General features: G+C 43.7%; 1 protein-coding gene across 4 annotated transcripts in view; it reads right to left on the bottom strand.

Annotated features, from left to right (window-relative positions):
- abhd12 (abhydrolase domain containing 12, lysophospholipase) overlaps window positions 1-27,532 on the bottom strand; it is a 97,948-nt gene that overhangs the window by 24,016 nt on the left and 46,400 nt on the right. For all 4 annotated transcript variants that reach the window (XM_078405308.1, XM_078405306.1, XM_078405309.1 and 1 more), the window contains 4 exons: window positions 24,103-24,222; window positions 22,472-22,502; window positions 16,423-16,468; window positions 4,862-4,991 (listed from right to left, as the gene is read on the bottom strand). In XM_078405308.1, coding sequence (XP_078261434.1) covers window positions 4,862-4,991; window positions 16,423-16,468; window positions 22,472-22,502; window positions 24,103-24,222 — 327 coding nt within the window. The remainder of the gene's footprint in view (window positions 1-4,861; window positions 4,992-16,422; window positions 16,469-22,471; window positions 22,503-24,102; window positions 24,223-27,532) is intronic.

The raw sequence follows: 27,532 nt of genomic DNA, 5'->3' as shown, positions 1-27,532 counted from the left end.
GTCAAGAGAACATTGGAAAATGGTCACCAATGCATCCACGATTTCTAGGGCCACCTCCTTGAGTACTCTGGGATGCAGACCATCAGGCCCTGGGAATATATCTGCCTTCAGTCCCAACAGTTTACCTAACACCATTTCCTGACTAATGTGGATTCCCTTCAGTTCCTCCCTCCCACTAGATCCTCGGTCCCCTAGTATTTCTGGGAGATTGTTTGTGTCTTTTTTTTTGCCAGAATATTTTAATATTTTTTTACGTATATCTTTTTACGTATCTGAAGAAGCTTTTAGGGTCAGTTTTCTAGATCTAGAAATCTAAATCTCTGCCCCTGCACCAACTCCTTAGCCACACATTCAGATTCCCTATCTCCCTGTTTCTACCCTCACTAGCACAAAGTACTGGAAGCAACTCAGAGATAACCACCCTAGAAGTCCTGCTTTTCAGCCTCCTGCCTAGTTCTCTATACTCACATTGCAGAACCTCCTTCCTCTTTTTACCCATGTCATTTGTGCCTACATGTATAACTACTTCCAGTAGTTCAACTTCCCTCACAATGATGTTCTTATGTCGGTCTGAGACATCTTGGACCCTGGCACCAGGGAGGCAACACACCTTCCTCGAGTCTCGCCTGTCACCACAGAATCTCCTGCCCGCACCTCTGGCAATGGAGTCCCCCACACTATGGTGCTGCCTGACGTCGGTCTCGCCGGTCGAGCCTCAGCGGCAGGTTTCAAGTCACAGACCTGTCCGCAGCAAAATCTAGGCACAATCCTTGACTAGAGACTTAACTGGAACAGGCAACTAAATACTGCATCCACAAGCACACGTCAGAGGCTAGGTATTGTTCCCTAGAGACAGCTCACCCTCTGGCTCCTTAAAGCATAGGCAATAACGCGATGGAACACTTTCGTTAGCATGTACGCAACTGGTGCAGCCCCAGTAGTTTGACATTGTCCAGCAGAGAACAATGAAGGCGAGGCAAACATACCTTCACTACTAATACATTATGACTGTGCCATCCACAATCCAACCTGCTTCTCCAAAAATCAAGACTTACTACAAGATCAAGGGTAGCAGAGTCACAGGAACACTGTCATCCGCAAACTCCCCTCTAAATCACACACCTCTGCAGTGTGGCCATTATTTCATTGTTGCCTAGTTAACACCTTAGAAATACGTCCCAGGACTGCAGCAGATCGAGGCAGTGACTCAGAGCCACAACTTCTCAAGGGCACCTCGGGATTGGCAATCAATGTTACCGCTGCTGGCAAAACCAACATCCGATGTGCTACTAATGTCTTAGACAGATGGATTAGGCACTGATACCGTGCCATTTGACAACTGTCCAAGTGTACTGAACTCTTTGAACCCATGAGTCAACACCAAGAAGGACAAAGATATTTAGTTGTAGGCATAGGATAGTCACCGAAATGTTACACATCATCCCAAAATGAATGCACGTTGGCAATCCTCACTGAGACAAGCGGGCCAACGGGACTAGCTTACCTGGGACATTTTGGACAGCACGGAGGAGTTGGGCCAAAGAGACTGTTTCCGTTTTATACGTCTCTATCACTATTATCATTAAATCCTTGAAAGTCCTACATAACAATTCTGTTAGAGCATTAGGACTACACAAAGCACAGTGCTTCAAGAAGGAACTTCATAATCCAAAAAAAGAAAACAGGGATTTGCGTACCATAAATGCTGGGTTTGCCAAAGATGTACACATGCCCCAAAAACAAATCTTTATTAAACATGGCATTTGATATTCCTGCTTCATGCAGATAAAAGAAATGCATAAACACTTTAGTAGGTGAACTAAGTTTTTACGCTGTTGTTTATAGTTAAACACACTCTAATGTTGCATATACAAATACAGAAAACAAATTAAGTTACATTTGTATTGTGGCAAAAACACAACCTTTGTCAGCATGCATGATTGGAGCTGATCTTCCATGACAGCTTCTGTAGCTACCAGGAATGCCGTCCCCCGCACATACAATCTCCATCAAACTTCTACAGGAGTATGGCACAGAGCACACTGACACCGTGCATCACGGTGACTTGAAACCTCAAATGCCAGGAACAAAGAAGGCTGCAGAATGATGGACACTGCCCGGTCCATCACAGGTACTAACCTCTCCACCATCAAAAGGCTCTACAGGAGGCGTTCCTTGCAGTTAAAGCCCTCCATTCCAGGCAAAGTCCTTGAGAATCTCCTCTGCACTCTTTCTAGCTTTATTACATCCTTTCTCTAGTGTAATGAGCAAAAGTGTACACAATATCCCAAGACAAGACAAAATATGCTGGAGTAATTCAGCAGGTCAGGCAGCCTCCAACAATATTCTGTATTGTTTAACCAAATCTCAGGTATAGTTGTAACGTGAAGCACGAACTCTTACACTCAATACTCCTGCCTAAACGGCTAATGCCTTGCTCACTACCCTGTCCACCTGTGTCACATTTCCAGGGAGTTTTGTACATGTACCCACGGTCTAATATCACTCCCTCTGTCTTTACATCACACTCCTTGTCTCTCCTTACCTGACACCCTTTAGTTTCCCTTTCATCTCTGGACTTTGTCACTAGGTCCACCATCTCGAATTAAACCCCCTTCACCTGTATCCACCTATCACTTGCCAGGCTTTGCCCTGCCCACCTATTTTCCAGCTTTATTTCCCCACTACATGCAGTCTGAAGAAGGGTCCTAAGCCGAAACATCATCTGTCCATTCCCTCCACAGATGCCGCATGATTTGGGAGCATGGGAGCGGCGCCTAACGGCTGCGGGCTCGCTGGCAGTCTGTTTGTCTTTTTTCCCTTTTGTTTGTGTGTTGGTGTTGGGGTGGTTTTTTGTTTTTGTTTTTGGATGTGTATGTGTGGGCGGTGTGGGGGGGTAGGGTGGGGTGGGGGGTGGTGGGGTGGGGGAAACCTTTCTTTTTTTAGGTCGGGGCGAGGCTCGGCCACGGGGCCTTCCATCGCCCGGGGCGGCTCGGCCGCGGGACTTAACATCGCCCGGGGAGGCTCGGCCGCGGGACTTAACATCGCCCGAGGCGGCTTGGCCGCGGGACTCAACAGCGCCCGGCGCGGCTCGGCCGTGGGGCCTTCCATCGCCCGACGCGGCCGCGGGACTTAACATCGCTGGTGCGGCTCGGCCGCGGGACGTTTCAGCGCTCGGTGCGGCTCGGCCGCGGGGACTTCCATCCCCTTGCGGGGGCTGTGCGGGTCGGTCGCCTCGGTAGGGGTCGAGCTGTCTGTCCGTGGGCATGGGGGTAGAGAGAGGAAGTTTTGTTACCTTCCATCACAGTGAGGGGGTGTTTGGAGTCACTGTGATGGATGTTTGTGTTGGGGTCGTGTGTCTTGTGTTCTTTTTTTTTGTGTTCTGTGACTGCTGGAAAATGTAATTTCGTTCGGTATCTCGGTATCGAATGACAATAAAAGAATTTATTATTATTATTATTATTATGATGCCCCAAGTTCCTCCGGCATTTTGTGTTTTGCTCAAGATTCCAGCATCTGCAGTTCCTTGTGTCTTCGTTCATACGCACGACACACAACAAAGATCCAAACACCAATCCCTACTGTACTCCACGGGTTACAGACCTCTAGTCAGAAAAACATCCAAGCACTACTGTACTCTGCCTCTGTCACAAATTTTAGATCCAGTTTCCCAAGGCATCTTGGATCCCATATGTCCTAACTTTCTTGATCAGCCTACTGTGTGCAGCATTGAAAATGGTGGGAGTGGTGGGGGGGAGAGAGACGCTCAATGGGGGTGGATGTATTTAAAGTTAAAAAAAAGATTTCTGCATAAATAGCATTGAATACCATGTAGCCTCTGTACATGGAACAGTATAGGAACAGGCCCCTCAGCCCACTCTGTCCATTCTGATTATGATGCCAGGATAAAGTAATCCCAGCTGCCTGCACGTGATCCATATTCCTCCCTTATTCTCTGCCTCAGAGGGCAGTGGAGGCCAATTCTAAATACATTCAAGAGAGAGCTAGATAGAGCTCTTAAGGATAGCGGAGTCAGGGGGTATGGGGAGAAAGCAGGAACGGGGTACTGATTGAGAATGATCAGCCATGATCACATTGAATGGCGGTGCTGGCTCGAAGGGCCGAATGGCCTACTCCTGCACCTATTGTCTATTGTCTATTGTCTTATCTCTCAGTTGGGCTGTCTTCTGTTTACAGGTTCCTCTCGGGTCATGGGACAAAAATCGAAACTGCTAATGACTGCTAATCATTTGCTACCAACAACTCAACTGGACATTGCAGTTTCAGAAGATTTTCAGAAGAAGTGGCTGTTGCTACATCTTCAAAATGAATAGCGTTTCTTTTATATGGGACTGGTGCCAGTGTCGGGTTGTTTACAGCCCCTCTTGGTATCATGTTTGATGCAAACATTGTGGGCTGAAGGGCCTGTTCCTGTGCTGTACTGTTCTATATTCCAAGTGTTAGTTTAGTTTAGTTTAGAGAAACAGCACGGAAACAGGTCCACCGGGTCTGCGCCAACCAGCCATCCCCATACACGAGCACTATCCTACACACTGGGGACAATTTACAATCTTTATTGAAGCCAATTTACCGACAAACCTGTATGTCTTTGGAGTGTGGAAGGAAACCAGAGAAAACCCACAGAGTCACGGGGAGAATGTACAAACTCCGTACAGATAGCACCCGTAGTCGGGATCAAACCCGGGTCTCTGGCGCCGTAAGGCAGCAACTCTACTGCTGTGCCACCGTGTCATTTCTCTTCATTATATTATTTAAGTACTTTGGTAATAGTGCACAGCAAACTATAAAAATAGAAATAAACGGTCATTTACTAAAACAAAGTCTACTTCAAGCCACTTACCCCGTGCCCAGCGAGTGGCCCCAGATGTAGATGGAGTTCTTCCCACACCTCTCTTTCAGCCAACTGTAGGTGTAGATTGCATCTGTAGTCATCCCCCTCTCGGAGGGGGCTCCTTCAGAGTCTCCCCATCCTGAAGACAAGTTGCAGACCAACATTAACAAGCATCCAATTTGATATTGCTTCTCAAGCATAACAAATGTAACTTTACAATGGAAAGCAAGCAACTAACTTGCAAGATACTCCAGGTTAGATAGCGGCTTTCTAGGTTGCAATTTTTGTTCCAGATTGTTGAAACTACTATTTTGATGGCAGACTGCACTAATACAGCAAAACATGTTTCAGAAATGAAGTACTTTTGGAAGGCATAAAACAACATGCAGACTATATAATGATACATACACAAAATAAATCAAAACTCTGATGATCTTTAAACGACTCCAAACTCTCATAGTCTCTTGGTTGGTTTGAAATTTAAAAATCTAATAATTATTGCTCTAAAATATTCAGGCAGGTAGGACTAGCATAGCTTGGGCATCTTGGTCAACATGGACGAGTTGGGCCAAGGGACCTGATTCCGTGCCGTATGACTCTATGGCACTCAGGAGCTAAGCAACAGAGTCCACGTATTCATTATCTCCCAGTGAAGAAATTGCTCGTGGCGCAGATGTAAATGATTAAGCCTGAGACGGTGACCCAAGTTCTATCAATGCATGAGGAGACATTTGGCTCCTACATCCGTTGATTTAAATTAGAATGATAGTCATACAGCACAGACACAGGTCCTTTGGCCCAAATCGTCCATACCAACCAAGCTAGAACATTTCCCCACGTTTGGCCCACATCTTTCTAAACCTTTACTATCTATGTACCTCTCCAAACATCCTTTAAATGTTGTTATTGTCGCTCAAACATAGAATGCATACTGTCTGGTTGCATCACAGTTTGATTTTGGAGCAGCTCTGCCCAAGACCGCAAGTAATTTCAGAGACATCCTGCAGTGGCCTTAAACACATCTCGAACCTCAGTTCTTCCACTCCTCCAGCCGGCACATTCAATGGATCATCCCCTACTGTCTAAGACATCTCCAACACAATACTGTCTCCAAGCTTCATATGGGTGGTTATAGCGGCACAGCTGGTAGAACCGATGCCTCACATCACCAGAGGCCGGGCTCAATCCTGACTCGGGTGTTATTTGTGTGGAGTTTGCATGTTTTCCATATGACCTTGTGGTCCATATGACCTCCAGGTGCTTCGGTTTCCTCCCACATCCCAAAGATGTGCAGGTTTGAACGGGTGATCAATGGTCAGCATGGACCTGGTGGGCTGTTGCCATGTGGTATTCCTAAACTCAAGTAAACTTGTCTTTCCTGCCACTCCCTAACAGTATTGCAAAAGAGCTATCCAACTGATGGCACTCTGGTTCACTCCTTAATCCGGTCACACTCCCCCTTCTCATAACATCTGCCCATGCAACCACAGGAAATGCCTTTTCACCCACTCCCTTCACAAATATTTTGCCCAAATGTTTTCTAAGTGAAATAGAGGTTTACTTGTATTCCTACCTCACTTGCACTCTGCTTGCTTTTAAGACCTGATGGGAGAGGTTGGGCAGGCTAGGACTTTATTCGGCGTGCAGGAGGATAAGGGGTGATATAAGAAAATAACTGCAGATGCTGGTACAAATCGAAGGTGTTTATTCACAAAGTGCTGGAGTAACTCAGCAGGTCGGGCAGCATCTCGGGAGAGAAGGAATGGGTGACGTTTCGGGTCAAGACCCTTCTTCAGACTGATGAGGGGTGATCTTTTCGAGGTGTATAAAATCATGAGGGGAATAGATAGAATGAATGCACGGAGTCTTTTATCCAGAATAGGGGAATGAAGAACCAGAAGTCATGGGTTTAATGTGAGAGGGGAAAGATTTAATAGGAACCTGAGGGGCAACGTTTTCCACACAGGTATAAGGAACAAGCTGCCAGAGAAGGTTGTTGAGGCAGGTACATAGCAACATTTAAAAGACACTTGAATACATACACACATGGATTGGAAAGGTTTAGAGGGATATGGGTAAAATGCTGGCAAATTGGCAAATGGGACTAGCTTAGATGGGGCACCTTGTTCGACTTGGATGGGTTGGGCTGAAGGGCTGTTTCTGTGCTGTATGACTCAATATAAAACTATTCTGGCAAATAATAACGCAATCAGGCATATCCTTAGCAGTGAGTGCTGATTCATCTTGCCTTCAGATTAAATCAGCATTGTCATTATGAACAAAAGTGGATCATGCACATTAAAAATAAAGTATGTGACAGCCTCTGGCTCAGTGCCCACGCTGCCATTCTCTCTGCACTTGGACAATTATAAAGCACTTGGCCATTCAGCACTTCATCTGCTGTCTCATCAATGAAATAAATCACATTTACCTTCACGGCACAAGGGTCAGAGAATGGGCAACCATCAGCAAAATCACCTGCTCTATGGGAAACATTATGTAAATAGGCTGAACTGTTCATTGCACAACATTAAGAACGACTGAGTGAAGCTTCTGCTTGCAATAGCTTTGCAACTCTGACAAAGATCCAGGAACATTAACAGCAGTTATGCTAAGTGTCCATATTTTTCTCATGGTTTTTCATGCTGGTTGTAGATTCAGTTCCTCTCAGATTACAACCTGCCCTCAAAATTGGCCTCTCTCCCAAATCAAATTGTGAGAATGCACTAGTTACCCTTTTGCTGTTAAACACACCGGAACACAGAACAGTACAGTACAGGAATAGGCCCTTCGGCCCAGTGTCTGTGCCAAACATAATGCCAAATTAAACTAATCTCCTCTGCCTGTACATAATCTATATCCATATCCATCTGCTTATCGAAAATCTCTAACACACTACTATCTGGCACCAAAACACCATCATCAACAGAAGTATTGCTGCAAGATCAGCACCAAGGCTGTCAAGGACCCCATAAAGCATGCACCACCCGACTCAGGAACGGATCCCCTTCGTTATCAGGCTTCTGAACAGTCCTTCCTTAAGCTAGGGTACTGTTCGATTCATCTCTACCCCATTGCAGGCATTGTACTTTGTCTCTGGAACTGGCACGCTACAATGCTGAGAACAATATTCTGCACTCTGTATCTTCCCCTTTGCTCCACCTATTGTACTTGAGTCTGACATAATTGCATCTATGTATGGTATTATCTGATCTGAGTGGATAGCATGCAAAACAAAGCTACTCACTGTACCTCAGTACATGTGGCAATAATAAACCTGAACCATCAGTAGTTTCTCACCTAGTGTCTCACAGGCAACCTGCTGACTGGCACCCTAAAGACCCACAAAATGTCTACAGGTGACGTGCAAATGCCTCATAATTTGCATCAGCGAAGAGAACCTTGGCTACTCCACCAAGAACAACTAGAAATTAGCAAAACACAAAGTGCTGGAGGAACTGTGGAAGGAATGGACTGTTGACGGTTCAGGACAGGACACTTCTTCAGTCTGTCCATTCCCTCACAGATGCTGACCATTGAGTTCCTCCAGCACTTTGTGTTTGCACAAGATTCCAGCACTTGCAGCTCCTTGCATGACCACATAATTGTCCCCATCTTTCCCTCAACTTTTCTCACTGAGACATTGCACCTCAGCTTGGGGAGAGAAATGAATTTTTAGAACTAATGGGATATTGCTCCACCTATGACCATTCCTCGCCAACCTCAATGGTCAAGTTGCAGTATGCAGTTGATGCTCAGGATTGCATAAACTCAAAGGCTGAGCTCCAAGTGCATGCCATTGTTGAAACAGGGAAATGTAGATGCTGATTTACACCCAAAAAATGCTGCTATAAATGCTGGCTAACCTGTTGAGTTACTTCAGCAATTTGTGTCTTTATTTCCCAATCAATTGTTGACTTGTTTGCAAAAATATACAATACGGTTCGCTAGTATACACCAATTACACAGTTCATTGATTTTTCTTTTGATAAGTCATCCTGAGTGGGTGTTAGAAGCAGTTTCATACCTTCAAATATTTAATAAAACCGCACCAAGAACATTAAATATATCAATCATTGAATTTTAGTGAAAATAAAGCACTTTCTATCACACTGTCCAACTCTCTAGTTCCTGGTGGCATTTACAATCATACAACTACATTTGATCAAAGAAATGAACCAACTGATCATGAAAATATTAGTCAAATATGAGGTGCAATATCAAATATCAGGCTTCTAATTCTTATATTAAATGTTCTACAATTGCAATTTTCTTATTTCTTAATTAATTCCTGCAGAATAACCATCTTTCACATTCGTACAGCATGGAAGCAGGGTCTTCGGCCCAACTACTTCATGCCGACCAAGATACCTATCTAAGCGAATACAATTTGCCCATGTTTTAATCCTAGACAATCTAAACTGGCAAAAGTAGTTCAGAGAGCGATTTCCTCAAATGCACTCAGAATAGTTTCCTGGGGCAATAATTAATAAAATCAACCAGGAAACAAACTTTTTCAGATCTTGCTTTGCGTAATGAGACAGCACTAATTAGTAATCACACAAATATATTTTGGGGGGAATAGTAATAGAATTTTACATTGACTTTTGTTTTGTATTTAGGAATGGAATTCCTGGTCTTAAACATAAAAGGAAGATTGAAATGTGGCAAACCTTTCCTATCCATGTACCTGGGGCAATGGGACCAGGTCGGCATGGAAAAGGAGCACCGAAGGGTCTGTTTCTGTGAATGAATGAATGAATGAATGAATGAATGAAAGAATAAGTTTATTGGCCAAGTATCCATATACAAGGAATGTGCCTTGGAGCTCCGCTCACAAATGACAACACAAACATACAGTTAACAATTAAGAATAAAGCATAAATACATCAAAACAATAATGATACACCATTACGGTCTAAACATGTGGGTGAAAATAAACCAGAGAAAAAAGTGCTATAGTACTCTCTGCTTGCCTTAACAGAAATAGGCATTGCCACCCCTGAGATTGGTCTGACTCCTATTCAATATTATTGGTAACCAACCTTAGATCTAACACTTGACAAGGCATTAAAAGGCTGGAGGAACTGCTGGGTCAGGGAATCAGAAGGAAAGAAATCAGATGCAGGGTCTAGACCCGAAAATCTTCTTTCCCTCCACAGATGCCGGGGAGTTCCTCCAGCATTTTGTTTTGCGTCCCAGATTCCAGCATTTGTGTCTCAAACTGAGAAGGGATTATTTGCAGACTGCAGAACGTGACGCCAAACATTTACAACATTGTTGTGTAGAAGTGTTTTACAATTTCATTCCTAAAGTTTCTCGCCCTCACTCTCCATCCCAACCCCTAGGTTTCCCCGCCCACAGAAATAATTTTGCGGAAGTGTTGTACTTCTTTTCAAGAATTTAAGAGAGAGTTAGATAGAGCTCTAGGGACTAGTGGAATCAAGGGATATGGGGAGAAGGCAGGCATGGGTTACTGATTGTGGATGATCAGCCATGATCACAATGAATGGCAGTGCTGGCCCCAAAGGCCGAATGGCTTCCTCCTGCACCTATTTTCTATGTTTCTATGTTTCTAAGAAGGGCTGCAGGGAAAATGCTGGGAACTATAGGCCGGTGAGTTTAACTTCGGTAGTTGGTAAGTTACTGGAGAGTATTCTGAGGGATAGGATATACAGACATTTGGATGGGCAAGGGCTGATTAGGGATAGTCAGCATGGTTTTGAACGTGGGAGGTCGTGTCTCACAAATCTGATTGATTTTTTTGAGGATGTGACCAAAACGGTTGATGAGGGCAGAGCTGTAGATGTTGTGTACATGGATTTCAGTAAGGCTTTCAACAAGGTTCAACATGGTAGGCTGCTCTGGAAGGTTAGATCGCATGGCATCCAAGGAAAAATAGCTGAATGGATAGCAAAATGGCTCCATGGACGGAACCAGAGGGTAGTGGTGGAAGGTTGCTTCTCAGACTGGATGCCTGTGACTAGTGGTGTGCCTCAGGGTTTGGTGCTGGGCCCTTTACTGTTTGTCATCTACATCAATGATTTGGATGAGAACATACAAGGCAAGATTAGCAAGTTTGCTGATGATACAAAAGTTAGTGGTTTTGCAGATAGTGAAGATGGTTGTGAACGATTGCAGCAGGATCTGGATTGATTGGCCAGGTGGGTGAAGGAATGGTTGATGGTATTTAATACAGAGAAGTGTGAGGTGTTGCATTTTGGGACATCGAACAAGGGCAGGACCTACACAGTAAATGGTAGGCCTCTGTGTAGTATAGAGCAGAGGGATCTAGGAGTACATGTGCATGGTTCCTTGAAGGTCGAGTCGCAGGTAGATATGGTGGTCAAAAAGGCTTTTGGCACTTTGGCCTTCATCAGTCACAGCATTGAGTATAGAAGTTGAGAGATCATTTTGCAGTTCTATAAGACGTTGGTGAGAATGCATTTAAAATATTGTGTTCAGTTCTGGGCACAATGTTATAGGAAAGATATTGTCAAGCTTGAAAGGGTTCAGAAAAGATTTACGAGGGTGTTTCCAGGACTAGAGGGTGTGAGCTATAGGGAGAGGTTGCGTAGGCTGGGTCTCTATTCCATGAAGTGCAGGAGGATGAGGGGAGATCTTATAGAGGTATACAAAATCATGAGAGGAATAGATCGGGTAAATGCACAGAGTCTGATGCCTAGAGTCGGGGAATCGAGGACCAGAGGACATAGGCTCAAGGTGAAGGGGAAAAGATTTAATAGGAATCCGAGGGGTAACTTTTTTCACACAAAGGGTGGTGGGTGTATGGAACAAGCTGCCAGAGGAGGTAGTTGAGGCTGGGACTATCCCATCGTTTAAGAAACAGTTTGACAGGTACATGGATAGGACAGGTTTGGAGGGATATGGACCAAGCGCAGGCAAGTGGGAATAGTGTAGCTGGGACATTGTTGGCCGGTGTGGGCGAGTTGGACTGAAGGGCCTGTTTCCACACTGTATCACTCTATGACTCTAAGAGACCCTTCAGTCCAACTCATCCATGCCATCCAAGATGCCCCATCTAAAATAGTCCCATTTGGCTCATATCCCTCCAAACCTTTCCTATCCATGTACCTGTGCAAGTGTCTTTTACATGTTGTTGTAGTACCTACTTCAACTACCCCCTCTGGCAACTCATTCCCTAAACCCACCCGAGTGAAAAACTTGTCCCTTACATTCCTATTCAATCTTCCCCCTTTCATCTTGATCGGATGTCCTCTGGTTTTTGAATTCCTTACCCTGTGTAAGAGACTGTGCATTATCTTCATACAAATGCTAATCAAATGACATGACCCTCACATCTACCCTGGAATTCGGCAAGGACATGGCCGCAAAATCATTCTCCTGCCGTTTCACCACTGCCAAGATGCTATCAAGTTCAGCAATGGCTCAATTTCCACAGCCCTTTGGGTTGGAGAGGTTCAGAGACCGACCACACTCAGAGAATAAATCCTTCCTCATCTTGGTATTAAAAGGGTAACTCCTCTTCCTGTAACCATGGCCCCAGGTTCTCTCTTCTCTCGTGAGGGGAAGCATGATCTCAGCACCTATCCCCGAGTCCCCTGAAACATGTATATTTCAATGATCAACTCTCATTCTCCCCTACCCCAAGAAATTATAGTCCAATCTGTTTAAGATTTATTCATAATGTATTGGTGCCAAATTCATCAGTTATCCATGAGAAACCGGTTGGCGACAAAATACTCAGAGGATCAGATATCATACAGTCTTCTAAAAATAACTCTTTGTCTTGTCCAGCTGCCTTCAATGATTAATGCCTATGCACCTCCAGGATTAAATGGATATAATTTCTAGCAACTTGCATGGACAAGAAGTGGTATAGAATCCTTCATCCCTGTAGAACAATTCTTTGATTTCTTAAAGCCTGAAATCGGATCAGCTTAATTTTTTTTTAAGTCATGAAAAAAAGATAGGGAAAAAACCCCCCAAACCTTTATACATAATTTCCCTTTCAGAGTCACAATATCCGATGACTCGTGTGTTAGCATAAGCTGTTTGCCTCATGCGTTGATTCATCATCGCATCAGTTCAGTGAAATGGAGCAGATTAGATCGAAGTTCAGAATTTCTGAATAAGTAAAGCAGTAGTCATTGAATCATACAGCACAGAAACAGGCCATTCACCCCAACTAGCCAGTGCCAAGATGCCACACCTAAGCTAGTTCTATTTGCCTGCATTTGGCCCATATATCCCTCTAAACCTTTCCCATCCATGCACCTGTCCAAATGTCTTATAAATACTGAATCTTTTAGTCTATGCCACGGTCACATGGCCCTTTAAAAACTTACTAATGCAAAGGAACACATGTAACTTGAACCATATTGACAATGTGAGAGCCACAACCCCTATAATACCCCATTTTGTTAACCCTTTATCCTTTATTTGTGCACTGTGGACAGCTTGATTATATCCTTGTATCATCTTTTCATTGACTAGATATCACACAAACAAAAGCTTTTCACTGTACCTCCGTACACATGACAATAATAAACTAAACTAAAGTAAACAGTACTGCTTAATAATAGGATACATTATACAACAGCCAAATTAAAAAAATCTTGGGATAAAAATCATGGGGCCATTTCAAAAAAATGTAATGATTAATGCTTTTATTTACTTGTTAAATTAGGGTAGGTTACAACAAATAAAGAGAGAGATCTTCTGGAAAAGTGAGTTAATGTGATGATATCCCCAAGGGTACACTGTACCTGCATTCATTTAGTTAATTTCATCATATTATTTTTGAAGCCAATACCGAAAAAAGGCAAAGTATCAAAGTGAGTTACTGCTGGCACAGCCGACTATGTCCTCAGCTGCTGATGATTCAGGTTTAATCCACAAAAACCAACACTGCACAAAAACACTGGTACTATGCATCACCAAAAAAAGTGATGTAATGTTACTTAAATTGGAAAAGAACATGGAACATCAAACAGTACAGCAAGTTTAAATTACACCCGGGAAGAGAGGTTAACCTAACTTTTCCATCTGAGTCTTTAATATGAGAATCTCAAAAGGTAACTTTCATCCCATTCAGGTTTATTATTTGTCACATGTACCCGAGGTACACAAAAACGTATTGTTTTGCTTGCTATCTAAATGCATCAAAGCACCATCTTAATCACCATTGTCCTGCGGTTCAAATGGTTGTTATATTTTAAATGTTTTTCACTTTTTTAATTTAAAAAATCACCTTTATAAACTTTTTAAATCCCTTTTCCACCTGCCCTGCCTGTCAGCCGTGTTGGACGTCACAATGGGAACCCAACGGGTCCGCGTGTTCGACGTCACAATGGGAACCCAACTCGTCCGCGCCTGCGCAGTTGGGGCCTGTTGATCTGATACTTACGTAAGATGGCCGCTGAGTCCGCGCCTGCGCAGTTGGGGCCCGTTGATCAAATACTTACGTAAGATGGCCGCCGGATCCGCACATGCGCAGTTGGGGGAGGGTTGCCGCTTGGAGGGGGGCGGGACCTGCCCAAGTGACGGGAGTGGCGGCCAATGAGGGGGGGTGATGAGAACTCTCCTGCTGCTGGCCACCAAGATTGTCACCCAGGGCCGCGGTGAGTGGCTCCCCCTCCCCTTTCCTCTTCCCCTTCGCCTGGCCCCAGCCCTGGGGGAGTTTTAAGGGGGGTTGAGGGGGGATGGAGTGGGTGAGTGTCGTCAGTTGGGGAGGATTGCCGGGCCCGCAGGAGAGGTTTGGACGGAGGGTTGCCGGTCCCGCCCGTTGATCTAATACAGATGCTCCTCGACTTACGGTGCATCGACGTACGATATTTCGACTTTGCGATTGTGCAAACGGCAGCAACTCGGGGGGGGGCGGGGAGAGGAGGGGGGATAAGGGGGGGTTGAGGGGGGATAAGGGGGGTTGAGGAGGGATGGAGTGCGGGAGGGGGGAGTGGAGGGTGCTAGACCAATGCAGGAGGGGTTTGGGGGTGTTTTAAGGGGGGTTGAGGGGGATGGAGTGGGTGAGTGGGGGAGGGGGGATAAGGGGGGTGAAGTGGGTGATGGGAGGAGGGGGGATAAGGGGTGAGTGGGGGGAGGGGAATGGGAGGAGGGGTGGGAGTGGGGGGGATGGGATGGAGTGGGGGAGGGGAGGGTGCTAGACCAATGCAGGAGAGGTTTGGGGGAGGTTTAAGGGGAGTTGAGCGGGTGAGTGGGTGAGGGGGGATGGGAGTCGGGGGAAAGGGGAGTTGAGGGGGATGGTGTGGGTGAGTGACAGAGTGGGTGAGGGGAAGGGGAGGAGGGGGATAGTGGGGGAGGGGAGGGTGCTAAACCAATGCAAAAGATGTTTGAACCCAACGGGTCCACCCTTTTCGAGTACCATATATAGATACAATCAGTTCAAAGTCAAGTACAATAGAGCAACAAGGAAGAAACAGAGTGTAGAATATAGTTCTCAGCATTGTAGTGCATCAGTTCCTTAGACAAAGTCCAATGTCCTCAGTGGGGTAGAAATTAATTGGACAGGGTCCTTAGCTTCTTCAACAGTACTGGATTCAAATCAGAGACCCACAGATGGAGGAACTTAATTTGCTGATCAACATACCATAAACTTTACATATGCCACCTTTATGCTACACGGGAAAAATGCACCCTCTGGTAATAAAACTTACATTAAACCATCAGAGGTAATTATTAAATACAATTCCAAGAATAAAAATGGATTCCAGTTTCAAAACCTTGACATGTAAATTTATGTCATGTGGCTGAACAAAAAAAAAACAGTAATCCAAATTTGTGTACATCTCCACAAATGTTTAACCATCTTGCTCCTGATACACCCTGCACCGTGTGCAGTTCTGGTCGCCAGCTACAGGAAAGATGTCATTAAGCTGGAAAGGGTGCAGAAGAGATTCACCAACATTCACCTGAGCTTGCGGGCTTGAGTATTTGGGAGAGGTTGGATAGGCTGGGACTTTTTTCTTTGACGCGTAGGAGGCGAGTGGTGATCTTATTGAGGTGTACAAGATCATAAGGGACATGGATAAAATGAGCACAGTATTTTCCCCAGGGGAGAGGAATCTAAAACTAAAATGGCATAGGTTTAAAATGCAAGGGGAGAGATTTACAGTAAGTGGGACCTCAAGGACAACCTTTACACCCAGAGGGTAGTCTGTATCTGGAATGAGTTGCCAGAGGAAGCTAGAGAAGCTGATACGTACCTTTTCTATAACCGCAAGTTTTAAATCAAACAAAGACTGAGTTTACACTAAAATACTGCTGCACCAAGAATCACAAGATCTGATGGTGAAACAGCAGACAGAAATGATTCAGGCATATTATGCTGCCAGTTCTGCTTAAATAGCACATTTCATGCAATTACTTAATCCTGACAATTCTTGCTTTTAAATCAAATTGTTTTGAACTTTTAACGCTGCCCATGCTATGTATTTTTATACCACTCATTACTTATTGACATGAAAATGTCAGTACTTCATTTTAAAAAGGATGTTTAGCTACAGCTGAACAAGAAAATATATTTTTGGAAATCGTTCTTAGCGCAGATAAGAACAGTTCCTACTTACCCCTATAATCCAATGCAACTACATGGTAGCCCAGTGAGCTGAGGACCTGGAAATAGAGAAAAAACAAAATCAAGAATGTGGAGACGGGATAAAATGAAATTCACTATTTGAATCTTCACAGACAGAATAATAGAAGTCTTTTGTCCAGAGCAGAGTGCAAGAGTCCTTCTCAGCATTAACAAGTCACTAACAAACATTTATGTTTTAAGAACCTCTTTATTCATGACTTCATATATTCCTACCACGGCAGCACACTAAAATAAAAATCATAATTTTTTGAGGTTCAGCTCATCCTTCAAATAGTTATTGAAACTGGATCATTGTACAGGCAGAAACACACAACTGAGGCCCCATATGGGCAGATATGGGCCCCATATCTGAGGAAGGATGTGCTGGCTCTGCAGAGGGCCTAGAGGAGGTTTACAAGAATGATTCCAGGAATGTGGGTTAGAATATGATGAGTGTTTGACAGCACTGGGCCTCTACTATCGGGAGTTTAGAAGGTTGAGGGGGGACCTCATTGAAACTTGCAGAATAACGAAAGGCATAGATAGAGTGGAAGTGGAAAGGATGTTTCCACTGGTGGGAGATTCTAGGAACAGGTCATGGCATCAGAATTAAAGGGTGCTCTTTTGGAATGGAGGCGAAGAAGAACTTCTTTAGTCAGAGGGTGGTTAATCTGTGCAATTCATTGCCACAGATGGTTGTGGAGGCCAAGTCAGTGGATATTTTTAAGGCAGAGATAGACAAATTCTTGATTAGAACGGGTGTCAAGATTTATGGGGAGAAGACATAAAAATGGCATTAGGAGGCAGAGATCAGCCATGATTGAATGGCGGACTAGACTCGATGGGCCAAATGGCCTAATTCTAGTCCTATAACTTGTGAACAACTGCTAATTCTCTTGCTATTTAACTAATTCAAACAATAAACATATGGTAAACCTCTTCTGCACTCTCTCCAAAGCCTCCACATCGTTCCTATAATAACCTGGACTACACACAATTCTCCAAATGCGGCCTAAAAGTGGGTTGAATACTGAATTCTCTCATTTGAAGCAACTTCTCACAACCCCCCCCCCCACCCCCGCATATCCTTCTCTGCACCCCAGCTGGACTTACTCTTATTTCTCTCATCTCCTCCCCCTCCCCCTCCCCCTACATTCCTTTCTCCTGCTTCACAATTTGCAACTCTTCAATCTGTCTGTCTTACACCCTATGCTCTAATGGTTCCAAACACATGCCTATCAAGAAACCCCCTCGCCTGTGTCCACCTATTACCTTCCACGCTTTGTTCTGCACCTCCTCTCTTCCAGCTTTCTTCCCCCACCCACACAATCAGTCTGAAGAAGGGTCCCAACCCGAAACGTCACCTACCCATGTTCTCCAGAGACGTTGCCTGACCCGCAGTTACACATTTGTGTCCTTGTATTTAATTGTCACATGTACTGAAAACAGAACAATGAGATTCTTACTTGTAGCAGGATTACAGGTCTGTAGACCCAGGACATAGGTCCGTAGACACAGCACTCATAGGTAATACAATAAACAAAAGAAAGTTTAATACATTTAAAAAAATAACCGTTTAAGGTATGACCTCTAGTCTTTGATGGTTTGGGGATTAATCTTCTCCTCCTCTCCACTTTGCCACCCTTCCCCTCATGGTGCTGAACTTCAGAGGAATTTATTTTACAAGGCAAGTCTCGTGTTTTTCATGAGTCAGTGGCAGGCATGGACTGTTAACCACAAATTCCGAGCCACTTCTTCAGCAGTTCAATAAATTTTATAAACAAAGATTAGGACATAGACCAAGATCAAGCATTGTGTTTTACCACTCTGAAGAAGGACTATCTGTTCATTAACAAGATTATTTGGGTATGGGGCAATTGCAAACATATTGGGTGATGCATGGAGCAAAAACTAATTTATGAGAGTACTCCAAAGCAAAGTGCACAACAATGCATCAAGATAGAAGAGATTAAGAGGAGCATTAAAACAATGGTATCAACACAGATTAACTTCACAGACAGACCAGCAGCTGAAAATTCAAGCAAGCATATTAAAGATGTTAGAAAGATGGATGACTCGAGTTCAAATTTAATGACTGACGTTCAAATAGAATTATAATGAATTAATTCAACTGCTTGGGAAGAAACATTCCATTAGAGGTACTGATCAGAGGACAGAATGCAATATATTTAGGAAGGAGGAAAATATTTAAATTCTGCCCTCTTTAACCATTTCTACTTTGCCCCACAGGACCCTCAGTGTCAAGCCTTGAACTTTGCATTAAAACTAACTCTTCAACCAAGCTGCAGGTCATCTCATCCAATGGCATCCGTGCAGTTCCTCAGAAGCAATTTGATCATTGTATCTGCAGTAATTGCACTACGGGATAGAAAGCCTTTGCTGCAAAGACTTTCAGCATCAATGTGAAACGCAGGAATCAATGCGTCATTAACCTTCAATAGAGAGATAAATATTATTGATTGATTAAAAGATACAGTATGGAAACAAGCCCTTCAGCCCACTGAGTCCATGCCAACCATCGATCACTTGTTCACACTGGGTCTATGTTATCCCACTTTTGCATCCACTCCCAATACACTAGGGACAATTTAGCGAGGCCAAATAACTTAGAAATCTGCATGTCTTTGGGATGTGGGAGGAAACCAGAGCACCCAGAGGAAACCTCACAAGAAGAACATGCAATCTCCACACAGATAGCACTCGAGGTCCAGGTAGAACCAGGGTTTCCGGTGCTGTTAGGCAGTAGCTTACCAGCTATGCCACTGTGCCATGATTAGCTAGTCTGTTGTGTGAGGCTCACATTAATTTGAACTACAATCTTGATGGCAATCATGTAATTAGTCATAGAGTTATACAGCACAGAAACAGACCCTTCAGCCCAACTTGTCTATGTCCCATTTGCCTGCATTGACCCATATCTTTCTATCTGCGTAGCTGTCCAGATGTCCTTAAATGACTTAAAATTTGAGTCTGGGGAAGGGTCTCGACCCGAAACGTCATCCATACCTTCTCTCCAGAGATGCTGCCTGACCCGCTGAGTTACTCCAGCATTTTGTGTCTACCTTCGATTTAAACCAGCATCTGCAGTTACTTTTCCTACAGTATAACAGTATAACAGAGCTTTACTTGTCATTCGGTACCGAAGTACCGAACGAAACTACATAGCAGTCATAGAAAAAAAGAACACAAGACACATAGCCCCAACACAAACGTCCATCACAGTGACTCCAAACACCCCCTCATTGTGATGGAGGCAACAAAACTTCCACTCTCTTCCCCACGCCCACGGACAGACAGCTCGTCCCCGACAGATGTCCTTAAATGCTGTTATAGTACCTGCCTCAGCTACTTTCACTGCCAGCTTGATCCACATACCTGTCATCCTCCAAGTGAGAAGGTTGCCCCTCAGGTTCCTCTTACATCTTACCCTCTCACCTTAAACATGCCCTTTAGTTCTTGATTCTCCTACTGGGGGTGAAAGACATTGTGCATTCATCCTATCCATTCCCCTCATGATTTTGTACACCTCTATGAGATTATCCCCCTGCCTCCTGCGCTCCGAGGAATAAAGTCCTAGCCTGCCCAACCCTTCCCTATAACTCAGGCCCTCTTGTCCTGGCAACATCCTCATAAATCTTCTCTGCACTCTTTCCACCTTAATGGCATCTTTCCTACAGTGGGGTGACCAAAACAGGGCACAACACTCCAAAAGTGTGCCTCACCGACATATTGTTCAAATGGCTTGATTATTTGTTATTTTATTCAAGGTTTCAAATTACAGATAAATCATAAATTGACCAAGGAGCTGAAGATGAGCTGCTGATATCTCAAAGCAGTAAACCACCCACTAATTTCACACATCGCTCTGGTGTTGGCGTTGCTCAGCGCTGGCACCTCTCCTCTGATTCACACACTTCAGGGACACAACACATGTCCTGTGCTGACCTTTCCAGAGCATGCCAAGAGTGTATTACTCTGTCACAGTTACAGTTATCATCTTTCAGACCAGATACCAAACCAAGCCTTCATCTGCCGTCTAGCACGGACATGAGAAATACATCACTACAAACAAAGAGGGGCAGGGGGACTGTCCCCAGTGTACTCATCAATATTAACCCTTAACCATCCTCAATCTGTAAAACAAGTTGCCGGGTCTTTATCACTGTTGTTTGTTGGAATTGGTACTAGATTTCCTAAATATTTAGTTTAGTTTCTAGATACAGCATGGAAACAGACTCTTCGGCACACCGAGTCCACGCTGACCATCGATCACCGCTCGCACTAGTTCTATGTTATCCCATTTTCTTATCCACTCCCAGTTATCCCACTTTCTCATCCATTACAGGAGTAATTTACAGAATGCAATTAAACCACAAACCTGCACGTCTTTGGCATGTGGAAGGTAACTGGAGCACGCATTGGAAACTCACACGGACACAGGGAGAATGTGCAAACTACACACAGACAGTACCCGAGGTCAGGATCCAAGCCGGGTCTCAGGCGCTGTGAGGCAGCAGTTCTACAAGCTGTGCCACTGCGCCGCCCTCAATATAGCCAGGTTCAATCCTGTCTATGGTGCTATTTGTACGGAGTTTGTACGTTCTTCGTGACCGCATGGGTTTTCTCCGGGTGCTCCAGTTTCCTCTCACACTCCAAAGACATATAGGTTTGTAGGTTAATTGGCTTCATTCAATTGTAAAATTGTCCCTCATGTGTAGGATAGTGTGAGTGCAGGGTGATTGCAGGTCGGTGGGCCGAGGGCCTGTTTCCACTCTGTATCGCTAAAATCTAAAAAGCTAAGCAATATTGAGGCACAGGCTGATAAGTTGCAAGTAACATTCATATCACAAAATCAGCAGGCAAAGCCTATGTCCAACAAGAACAACCTATCCTCGACATTCAGTGGTGGGATCCTGGCCACATCCCTCACCATCAACATCCTGGGAGTCAATGTTGCCCAAAATCCCAGCTGGACCAGCCACATAAATATTGTCAGGTCAGAGGCTGGATATTCAGCAGCTAGGGACTCACCTGACAGCAGCCTAAAAGCTTTTCATCTTCTACAAGTCAGAAATGTTATGGAATTATGGAACACCTTCAACTTGCCTGGATTGTGCAGCTCCAGCAGCATAGCACCCCCCCCCCCCCCCCCAAAAAAACAACCTTATTCCCTCCATCACCATTTACAGCATCTGACAATGCCCCAATAAAGATAAGGGATACAAGTAGGTGAGTACACCATCGTACCATTTGAAGCTTCCCCGCAAAGTTGAGCAGAAATAAGAATAAATGAGCAAATGTATAATACAAAATGGTTTCCAGAAATAGACAAGCACTGCGAGGACAGTAGCTAAACCTCAGAAAATTCAAATAAAGGTGAAAGGCCACACTGACTGGTTACATAACAGCCTGGTTCGGGAATGCTTATACCCAGGAATGAAGGCGACTGCAGAGAGTGGTGGACACTGCCTGGTCTATCACCGGTACTGACCTTCCACCAACTGAGGGATCTACAGGAGGTGCTGCCTCAAAAATGCAACCAGTATCATCAAAGACCCACACCATCCTGGCCATGCTCTCATCTCACTGCTACCATCGGGAAGAAAGTACAGGAGCCTGAAAACTGTGACCTCCAAGTTCTTCCCACCAACCATGAGGCTCTTGAACACTGCACAACACTAACCTCAGCAACTATGATCTTCTATGGACTGTGTTTTGATTGAACTACGAACTTCGGTTTTGTACTATAATGGTCTGGTTATGCAGCATGAATGATTATTAACTTATTGTATTATTGGTTATTGTATATTTATTCATGATTTATTGCCTTTGCATGCCTATGAGGCTACAGCAAGTAAGAATTTCATTGGTCTGTTGTTGGTACAAGTGACAATTACACACCCTTGAATCTTGACACAATGATGGACAGAAATATTTAATGTACCAAATTACTCCTCCATGGTAGGTGGAGAAAATATTTAACTTATATCATGGTCAAACCCAAGCAACTTGATACCCACCTTGTATAGCTGCACCCGGTGATCCCCACCTCTGTTAACACATAAAACATGCAAGTTAGAATAAATGTAAGCTAAATAATCCATTGTTATTTCAATCTATTTGATTTTAGATGCGTTTCACTTTCAATCCCAATTGCATTTTTACGTTGAATTAACGTTTTTGTGATGATTGAATGTGGAATTACAATATTGAGATTCACCACTGCTATAAATTTCCACTTTAACCGATGCTTCTCCATTGATCAGGGCACCTTTACAGGGCACCTTTACATAGAACACTATACTAAATGGATGGTAACCAATGAATGGAAAAATTGCAAAGCAACATAGAACGGTACTGCACAAGAACAGGCCCTTTGGCCCAAAATGTCCATACCCAACATGATCATGTTAAATTAATCTCCTCTGCCTGCACATGATCTATATCCCTCCATTCCCTGCATATCTGTGCATTGTAAAGCCTCTTAAACGCCACTATTGTATCTACAAATTGGTTGCATAATTCTGGTATCAGAAAAAAACAATAAAAATTCTTGCCCTTTAGTGGGTGTGAAACTTGGCAAATCCTTCCATCAACTAATAACTCAAAACATGCCTGCATTTATATGCAGTTGACACAAGAAATATGGCCTCGAGGAATGATATTTCCTCCCTAAATCTCTTCACTCCATATCCGATGAAGGATGTGCTGGCATTGGAGAGGGCCCAGAGGAGGTTTACGAGAATGATCCTGGGGATGACTGGGTTAACGCATGTTGAGCGTTTGATGGCACTGGGCTTGTACTTGCTGGAGTTTAGAAGGATGAGGGGGAACTTTGAAACTTACCGAATAGCAAAAGGCCTGTATAGAGTGGATGTGGAAAAGATGTTTCCATGAGTGGAAGAGTCTATGACCAGAGGGCACAGCTCAGAATAAAAGGACATACCTTTAGAAAGGAGATGAGGAGGAATGTCAGAGGGTGGTGAATCCGTGGAATTCATTGCAGCAGATGGATGTGGAGGCCAAGTCATTAGGTATTTTTAAGGCAGAGATTGACATGTTCTAGATTAGTAAGGGTATCAAGGGCTATGGAGAGAAGGCAGGAGAATGGGGATGAGAGGGAAAGATAGATCAGCCATGATTAAATGGCAGAATAGACTCGATGGGCCAAATGACCTACTTCTGCTCCTATGACTTAGGAACTTGTAAATCTCTAATTCAGCCTTTAAATAATGTCTCAAACCCTTATCACTGACAAAGATTTTGTCCTAATACCTTGTGTAGTTCAATGTCAAATTTTGTATGCCAACAGTCCGACAACACAGCCTAATGCTATGCACAAGGAACTACATAAGCTGGAATCTTTCTGTAAACACTATATTAATAGAGTTCAGCAGGCCAGGCAGCATATGTGGAGGGAATGGACAGACAATGAGTCAGACTGAAGGGTCCCCTGACCCAAATCAGAGGGAATATGTCCATTCTCCCTAGAGATGCTGTCTGGTCCACTGAGTTTCTCCAGCACTTTGTGCTTTGCAGAAAGATTTTGGCTTGTTCCTTCTTTCTCACTTATGGTTGGGAAGTTGAAAACAATAACGACTTGTCAAGGACAAAATTAGAGTTGGACAGCTATGGTCTAAAAGTACTTTACCTGGTGCCTGCATTGCCATGGAAGTAAAGAATGATAGGAAAACCTGATGCCAAGGTTTCTTCATACCACAACTGGCCTTTACCCTGAGCTTCCTTCCACAGAATAGCAGGTACTGTGTGCCTGTCAGGAAATAGAGAGACAGATGGACGGTACAATGCTGATTATAGAACCCAGCTTTTACTTCATCTTGTCAAAGAATACAATCTGGTAATGTTATCCAAATCTTGATAAAGTTGAATATTAGTTCATTAATGCCACAATTGCCCTTAGATTCACACTTTTGAACGTAATAGGGGTATTTTAAGTGTGGTCTGATCAACACCTATCGATATGCAGATCTGTGAATATAGACATGGCTTATCCATTATACAAAACAAAGTGGAAATGGATTTTAAATTTGTAAATTAGGAGTTTGAATACACATTTACCTGTCTCTCCAGAGACATTTTCCTCAAGTTTGTGTGTGTGAAATTTCAACCTCAGAGTTATCGAGCTATACAGCACTGGACCAAGTTGGCATCGTGGGCTGTGTAGAAAGTAACTGCAAATGCTGGTTTATACTGAAGACAGACGCAATGTGGTGGAGTAATACAGCGGATCAGGCAGCATCTCTGGAGAAAAAGGATGGGTGATGTTTTGGCTCAGAATACTTCTTCAGTTTGGGGCTAGTATAATTAACCTGCCCATATCCCTCTGAACCATTCCCATCCACAAATCTGTCCAAATATCTGTTAAAAGTAATAATTGTATCCACTCTCGCAAGCTCAAAGATCCTCACTATCGAGTAACATAGTTTTAATGCTTCTAAACATTAGATTAAATTCAATGCTGCCTACAGATTCCTGATTGCAAATATCTTCCACAAAACAACTATATGCAATCTTAGCGAAGTTTCCACAAACACAAAATCTTTGGGCAAATTCACAACAGCAGTCTACAGAACTGGTACAAGAGAAAATCATTCACAATTTTTACAGAAGTTGGAGTGGAGGAAAACGGAAGGGCAGTTGACTTATCAGTTAATTCCATTTTTGCTGACCTATAAAACTTCATGATCTTGAGCCTTGGCATTAAAACAAGATGCAAGTTCCGAGAATCAAGAAACTTAATTGTCATATCGAAACAGGACAATTAAATTCTTACTTGTAGCAGCAAAACAGGTCTCAACAGATAACATCATTTTAAAAGCTCAATAAATTAAAAACAACATAAAAATCTGTGGTCGCTAGAGCAACCAAGACAATTCATCGTTTAATTGGCATTTCTAGTGTGCAGGAGCATGATGGTCGTTGGGAAGAAGCTGTCCTTGAACCTGGAGGTCATGCTTTAAAGCCTCCTGTATCTTCTTCCTGATGGTAGCAGTGAAATGAGAGCGTGGCCAGGGTGGTGTATGGGTTTCATTTGACCACCCTTGCTCAAAACATCTATTTATACCAATGAATACAAAAGTATTACTTTCTGCTTTTGAATCTGTTTCAGCAGTGCACATCCCAGGCCAGTAACAGACCTCATCACTGAACTAATTTGTTTACCTTGGGTCACTGGAAAAGTTGGCACCATTCAACTAGCCCTGTGCTACAAAGCATCGGTGTTATCGCAACATGTCCCTGAAACAGACACTATCCTGATCGCTTTGACCTCCAGGATATAGAGGAAGCACAATAACCTGAGGGGGCAAATTCTGTTCTCAGCAAACTACTGTCTTGTCATTTAGCAAATGACTGAGAGTATGGCACTAAAGGCACTTTTGACACTATTGTTTAATCCACTCTACAAAAAGATAGCTGGCAACTTTTCAACTGCAAACATTGACTTTCTTTTCGCCTTTGTTTCCCCATTTGAACAGTAGTGAAATGAACAAAGCAGACACTGTTTAATCTACATCAGCACAGCTTTGTTAAGATGCAAAATTGCAAATTTAAACCTGTGCTGGTAAAATGGTTTTGATGTTTCATTAAACATTGAAGGCTCCCATTAATGTAGCGACCTTTCGTTCTAGAACAAGTGCATTTTAACTTGTACGACAATCAGAAGTGCCTCAATAGTCACAACCCTGTTTCAACCGGAACAACCGTGACCTATTAGAAACATCTGAGGAGGAACTGCATTGGTTTCAGTTTCAGCAGGAAGCAAGAGGATGTGTATTTAAAAGGATACAAATAAGCAGATTTGGTTCTAACATCTGACCTGGGCCATTGGATTGTAGTTTGTTGTTCTCACAATACTAAATTCCATAGAATTGTCTACAATACTTGGCCAAGGCTTCACAATCCAGATCAGCTGCTGCAGCTCTTCATTACTCCCGGATCTCACAAGATCACAGTCTCACTTTACGGAGTTTGGACATTTTCCCTGTGACCGCGTGGGTTTTCTCCAGGTGCTCAGGTTTCCTACCATACTCCAAAGACGTATAGGTTCCTAGGTTAATTGGCTTTGGTAAAATTGTCCCAATTGTGTAGGATAGTATTAGCGTAAGGGGATCGCTGGTCGCCATGGACTTGGTGGACCGAGGGACCTGTTTCTGCACTGTATCTCGAAAGTCTAAAGTTTCTGATTAGTACTAATCATCCTGCATTTATGTAAAATGGGTTGTATTTATCAAAGGAAGGCAAGTCTATAGTTCCCTGAAAATGGCAACACAAATAGACAGTTGTAAAGGTGGTATATGGTATACTTGCCTCAAGATCAGGGCATTGGGTATAAGAGTCAGGAAGTCAAGATGCAGCTTTATAGGACTTTATTTAGGCCACATTTGGAGTATTGTGTGCAGTTCCGGTCGCTCATTTCAGGAAGAATGTGGAAGCTCTAGAGAGGGTGCAGAGGAGGTTTACCAGAATGATGCCTGCATTTGGGGGGTTATTAGCTCCCGGGAGAAGTTGAATAGACTTGGATTGTTTTCTTTGCAATGCCAGAAAAATGAATATGAAACGAGGAGACATTTGGATAGATATGTGAACAGAAAGAGTTTAGGCTCGGGGCCAAATGGGACTAGCCCAGTATGCCAACTAGGTAGGCATGGACATGGTGGGCTGAAGAGCCTATATCGATGTTGTCCTGCTCTATAACCATGAAACAAAGAGCAGGCAATGAGAGATGGTGCAAAGGTAGCACTGCTTGCTGGCGCAATGGGTCAATTTTTTTTTAAAAATGTTGTACAGACAAATTTAGCATTAATTACCTTTGTGCATGTTTCAATAACAATTGAGACCAGCCATCAATAAGGATTTTGTTCTGTTGCATATATTTCTGATAGGCCAGTGCTGCTTTTCTAGGATCCAGCACCCTCAAACAACGTCAACAGCAAAGAAATATCAGACGCGAGAGCCTCGGACCGTTGGCTGCGGCAACAGCGGATGGTTCAACAGCCCCGACCGCGGGTGAACAAAGAGGAAGTTGATTGAACTTTATTACCTTCCATCACAGTGAGGAA

This window comes from Rhinoraja longicauda, chromosome 9 (assembly GCF_053455715.1).
Source record: "Rhinoraja longicauda isolate Sanriku21f chromosome 9, sRhiLon1.1, whole genome shotgun sequence".
Lineage (NCBI taxonomy): Eukaryota > Metazoa > Chordata > Chondrichthyes > Rajiformes > Arhynchobatidae > Rhinoraja > Rhinoraja longicauda.
This window is presented reverse-complemented; position numbering and strand designations above follow the sequence as displayed.